This window comes from Seriola aureovittata, chromosome 15, assembly GCF_021018895.1.
Source record: "Seriola aureovittata isolate HTS-2021-v1 ecotype China chromosome 15, ASM2101889v1, whole genome shotgun sequence".
NCBI lineage: Eukaryota > Metazoa > Chordata > Actinopteri > Carangiformes > Carangidae > Seriola > Seriola aureovittata.
In genome coordinates this window covers 15,535,965-15,541,738 of record NC_079378.1, presented here as the reverse complement: position 1 = coordinate 15,541,738, position 5,774 = coordinate 15,535,965, and the positions used below count along the sequence as shown (strand labels likewise).

The window sequence follows — 5,774 nt, the reverse complement described above, 5'->3', positions numbered from 1 at the left end:
GGTGGAAATTATGTGATTTGTATTTTCTTTTTTTTTTTTGTTATTTCCAAAAAGAATACTTAGGAGACATTGGATACTAACACTGGACATTGGATCATTACATAATTATATCCTACAATATAATTAAATCTAATTATTTTTTGAATGCAAAATATGCTTTCCCTCCAAAACACTGGCAATAATAAATTGATGGCAAAAAAATAGATTTTATATGGCTGTGCGTTGAACTTCCCTCAATAATGGTTAATGTGGCAAACAGCGACTCTTAAAGGCATTAGTTGCTTCATTATCACAGCTCTGCCCCAGCATTTTTCCAGCAGTATTAGCCAGTTGCAGTGAGACTGCTATGGCTTTTCTCCATGGTGACTGGGTTCACTGGCCACAGCGTGAGATCGAGCATTTGCAGGAAGGAGGGTCATTAGAGTGTGACTTCACCTTCAGCTCATGTAAATCCTGCTTCTATTTTGGGTGCAGATGGATATTTCAAGCAACCTGACCACCCCGTTACTGAGGTGTACAAATTCATCACTTTTTAGAAACAGTAGTAGAGAAGTCAACTCATTAAAAAAAAAACAATACAAACTCTTAAAGGATTTATATAACTGAGTAGTTCTTATGGTTAATAACAGCCTTAGGTTATGTTGGCTTCTAAAACCATTCTGACCTTGTTTATATGGTAGAGTGAGCTCAGTGACTTCATTAGATGGTATCACACACTACTACAGCACAAAAGTTATGTCTATATCTTGTTGAATTTTCAAGAAAATTAAAAATGACTTGATTATTTTCAGCGGAAAATTTCCTTTAAAATTTCCTTTTGTACATGTTTGTTTTATAGGAAAACAAATCATATCTGATGTGATTGTAGGTCTTTTGATTACTCTTGAACAAAGCCATAACATGTTTCTTGTTTTCATTTCTTCCTCCAGATAGGCATTCTCATCAGTGCAAACATGAGTAACACAAAACAGCGCAGCAGGCAGATTGGTGGGACAAGATTATACTGAGAATATCTTCACTCTGAGAAGTTGTGGAAAATAATCCTACCCATTTGAAAAAAAAGAAAGATGAAACTAGTTCTGTATTATCTGATACTCTTGGGGTCCAGTTATGTCATTTCAACTTATGGTCCCCATCAAAGAGCACAGATGACTGGTGATATTTTACTTGGAGGTCTTTTCCCCATACACTTTGGTGTTTCATCCAAAGACCAAGACCTCGCAGCCCGACCAGAATCTACACAGTGTGTCAGGTAAAATTTGAGACTGGTTTATGTGTTAACAAAAAGGATTTCTGAAAACTGACTGTGCTCAGCTCCTTTAAATTCATGCCATGTCGTTTTTGCAGGTTCAATTTCCGTGGTTTCCGTTGGCTCCAGGCCATGATTTTTGCAATTGACGAGATTAACAACAGCAGCACTCTCCTGCCCAACATCACTCTGGGCTACAGGATATTTGACACATGCAACACAGTGTCAAAAGCCCTGGAAGCTACCCTTAGTTTTGTGGCCCAAAATAAGATTGACTCCCTGAATTTAGATGAATTTTGTAACTGCACTGATCACATCCCAGCAACTATTGCGGTAGTAGGAGCAGCTGGCTCTGCAGTTTCCACAGCAGTTGCAAACCTACTGGGTCTTTTTTATATTCCTCAGGTGAGTAACTGAGCAGCGTCTTTTTTATCCTGAAAATTCTGTTTGCATAAATGGAAACAATACTTCCTGGATGATGTAGTTTATCAACAAAATGACATAAAACTGTCATTTTGATTAGAGAAAACTAACACCAATAAGTAGGACACGATGAAAACCAGATAGATTAACATAAATCGTTCCTGTTTCAGATCAGCTATGCCTCTTCTAGTCGTTTACTGAGCAACAAGAATCAGTACAAGTCCTTCATGAGAACCATTCCTACAGATGAGTACCAGGCCACAGCCATGGCAGACATCATTGAGCACTTTGAGTGGAACTGGGTCATTGCTGTGGCCTCGGATGACGACTATGGACGCCCAGGGATTGAAAAATTTGAAAAGGAAATGGAAGAGCGAGACATCTGCATTCACCTAAATGAACTCATTTCTCAGTACTTTGAGGATTATGAAATCCAAGCTCTGACTGACAGGATTGAGAACTCCACAGCCAAAGTAATCGTTGTGTTTGCCAGCGGGCCAGATATCGAGCCTTTAATCAAAGAGATGGTCAGAAGGAACATCACAGATCGCATTTGGTTAGCCAGCGAAGCATGGGCAGGCTCCTCCCTTATTGCTAAACCAGAGTATCTTGATGTTGTGGCAGGGACTATTGGCTTTGCTCTAAAGGCGGGGCGGATACCTGGCTTTAGAGAGTTCTTACAACAAGTCCAACCAAAGAAAGACAGTCATAATGAATTTGTCAGGGAGTTTTGGGAAGAAACCTTCAACTGTTATTTGGAAGACAGCCAGAGACTGCAAGAAAGTGACAGCACCAGCTTCAGGCCTTTGTGTACTGGTGAGGAAGACATCACAAGCGTTGAGACCCCGTACCTGGACTACACACACCTTCGTATCTCCTATAATGTGTATGTTGCAGTGTATTCCATTGCACAGGCCCTGCAGGACATACTCACCTGTACACCTGGACATGGACTTTTTGCCAACAATTCCTGTGCAGATATAAAGAAAATGGAAGCGTGGCAGGTAAAAACATTACATTTTCCTATAACCAAAGCAATTAAATACCTAATTTCATGAAATGTGAATAATCCAAATGTGTATTTCTGCTTCACAGGTGCTGAAGCAGCTCAGACATTTGAACTACACCAACAGCATGGGTGAAAAGATGCACTTTGATGAGAACGCAGACCTGGCAGCGAACTACACCATTATAAACTGGCACAGGTCTGCTGAGGATGGCTCTGTGGTGTTTGAGGAGGTTGGATACTACAATATGCATGCTAAGAGAGGAGCCAAACTGTTCATTGACAAGATGAAGATTTTGTGGAATGGCTACAGCTCAGAGGTCAGTCAAACTGTTTTGTTGCAGATGTTCTCGTCAGTGCATTCCTGTGTTTCCTGTTATTTGGTGTGTTTTTTTCATTCTCCTGGCATGATATCTTTACAGTTGTCAGTAGTTAATCAGAGCAAGGAATGAAAACATTGAGACCTGCCAATAAAGCAGAAGACTTTGCAAACATACATTGTTAGACTTTTTTGTGACTCCATTTTTTCTGGAAAGCATCTTACAGCTAAGATGATCCTAATACATAGATTTGAGGTATTTTTAGCCTTAGAGTTGCATCAACAGATTTTTTTAGCTGCTTGGGGGCAGTAGAACAAGCAGAAAACACAGCACTGCAATATTAACGCCTTATAAAATTGTTCTGGTGAACATGTTTGCAATCAATGACAAATCTGGCAGACATGGAGTAACATTAGCAATAAACTGGAGTCATGTTTGTGTCCACCTGAGGATTGAAAGTCAAATATTCACTCTCATTTTAGCCGCTATTTGTTCTCCACCAACTCCTGAGAGAAATATCTGGCTCTTTAGCTGCTAAATGCTCTGATGTGGTCACTAGCTACTTGCTAGCTTTGTCTGGGCAGGTAGCATACAGCTATTTAATCAAATGGAATTAAGACTATTAAGAGCAGTAATAATGAACTTAATCAACAGTATATTTGATGGCTGTAAAACCGAAACAGTGAAATGAAAAATGCTAAAACACTTAGGTTGATCACTATGAGTGACCACATATGTGCAGCTACATCCATTCTAAGTTTATCTTCTGCTTTTTCTCATGCATCCTTTCTGTCCATTTCACATCCTATAGGTGCCATTCTCTAATTGCAGTGAGGACTGCGAACCTGGCACCAGAAAGGGGATCATAGATAGTATGCCCACATGCTGCTTTGAATGCACTGAGTGCTCAGATGGAGAGTACAGTAATCATAGAGGTATTAAGAATCCAAACATTCACCATCTCATTCTACTAATGTTACGTCTACTATTGCAGTTTTAACACACACCATTTTTTTATTTACACAGATGCCAGTGTTTGCACCAAGTGTCCAAATAACTCCTGGTCCAATGGGAACCACACATTCTGCTTCCTGAAGGAAATTGAGTTTCTCTCTTGGACAGAACCTTTCGGGATAGCTTTGGCCATATGTGCAGTGGTGGGTGTTGTCTTGACAGCCTTTGTGATGGCAGTCTTTGTCAGATTTCGCAACACCCCAATAGTTAAGGCCACAAATCGAGAATTGTCCTACGCCCTCCTGTTCTCACTTATCTGTTGCTTCTCCAGCTCTCTTGTCTTCATTGGCGAGCCGCAGGATTGGACGTGCCGTTTACGCCAACCTGCCTTTGGGATCAGTTTTGTTCTCTGTATCTCCTGCATCCTTGTGAAAACTAACAGAGTACTTTTGGTATTTGAGGCCAAGATCCCTACAAGTCTCCATCGTAAATGGTGGGGATTAAACCTACAGTTTCTGTTGGTGTTTCTGTGCACATTTGTCCAAGTCATGATATGTGTGGTTTGGCTTTACAATGCCCCTCCTTCCAGTTACAGGAATCATGACATTGATGAGATCATTTTTATCACCTGCAACGAGGGCTCTGTGATGGCTCTTGGGTTTCTTATTGGCTACACATGCCTCCTGGCAGCTATATGTTTCTTCTTTGCATTTAAATCACGGAAACTTCCAGAAAACTTCACAGAAGCTAAGTTCATCACTTTTAGTATGCTTATATTCTTTATTGTTTGGATCTCTTTCATCCCTGCCTACTTTAGTACTTACGGCAAGTTTGTTTCAGCTGTGGAGGTCATTGCTATACTGGCATCCAGTTTTGGGATGCTGGCCTGTATCTTCTTCAACAAGGTCTACATCATTCTCTTCAAACCATCCAGGAACACCATTGAGGAAGTCCGATGCAGCACCGCAGCCCACGCTTTCAAAGTGGCTGCCAAAGCTACACTAAAACATAGCACAGCTTCAAGAAAAAAGTCCAACAGCATTGGTGGATCTTCTGCCTCGACTCCGTCCTCATCCATCAGCCTCAAGACCAACGGCAATGACTGTGACCCGACTTCAGGAAAGCATAAGCCAAGGGTGAGCTTTGGCAGTGGAACAGTTACTCTGTCCTTGAGCTTTGAGGAGTCAAGGAGGAGTTCTCTGATGTGATAGCATATGTGTGGATGTGTCAAGTTTCAGCTTCATCAGTCCCATTAATACAGTGTGTTTCGGACTTTATTTTGAGATGCATTTACATATAGACTTTTTCATCTTCCCATTTTCTTAACATTTTGTCAGAAAGATGATGTTTCACTTGAGAACAACATCACTGCAGATAATATACTGTAATGTACCTGAATCCTGTGACTCACTGATGTAAACTAAGCCTGCTAATAAGAAGACTTTTTGTACAATTAAAAACATGAAATTACATCCTTGAGTTTTTTTCTCTTCATATGGATGTGGTATCTTGTTTAGATTTGTGCCATCTTAGTTCACGGAATATCTATCTATCTATCTATCTATCTATCTATCTATCTATCTATCTATCTATCTATCTATCTATCTATCTATCTATCTATTTATCATTTACATAAACCAAATTCAAAGCTTGGTTAGAACAGCAGGCAACTGAGGTTCATTAACAAATTGACTGTGGTGGTACAGTAACACTGTGTTCAGCACAAAGACCTGGCTGGTGACACAGAACAACACTGAACCAGTCGACAGCACAGAACCTTTAGTTGGATAAGCGAGACCACAGGATGCATGAGTCATAGTGT

General features: G+C 40.4%; 1 protein-coding gene across 1 annotated transcript; it reads left to right on the top strand.

Moving 5' to 3' along the window:
• The first annotated feature begins 1,067 nt into the window (after positions 1–1,067).
• On the top strand, positions 1,068–5,371 carry casr (calcium-sensing receptor). Its single transcript, XM_056397970.1, has 6 exons — positions 1,068–1,252; positions 1,348–1,654; positions 1,843–2,676; positions 2,768–2,998; positions 3,810–3,933; positions 4,025–5,371. The coding sequence occupies exons 1-6, from the start codon at positions 1,068–1,070 to the stop codon at positions 5,158–5,160; spliced, it is 2,817 nt and encodes a 938-aa protein (XP_056253945.1). The 3' UTR covers positions 5,161–5,371.
• Positions 5,372–5,774: the final 403 nt, after the last annotated feature.

What these genes read in the sequence shown, in the direction of transcription:
- casr (XM_056397970.1), top strand. Translation starts at nt 1,068, where the DNA reads ATGAAACTAGTTCTGTATTATCTGATACTCTTGGGGTCCAGTTATGTC. An exon ending in GGAATGGCTACAGCTCAGAG is followed by an intron (nt 2,999 to 3,809) that starts GTCAGTCAAACT and finishes CACATCCTATAG; the next exon opens with GTGCCATTCTCTAATTGCAG. An exon ending in AGAGTACAGTAATCATAGAG is followed by an intron (nt 3,934 to 4,024) that starts GTATTAAGAATC and finishes TTATTTACACAG; the next exon opens with ATGCCAGTGTTTGCACCAAG.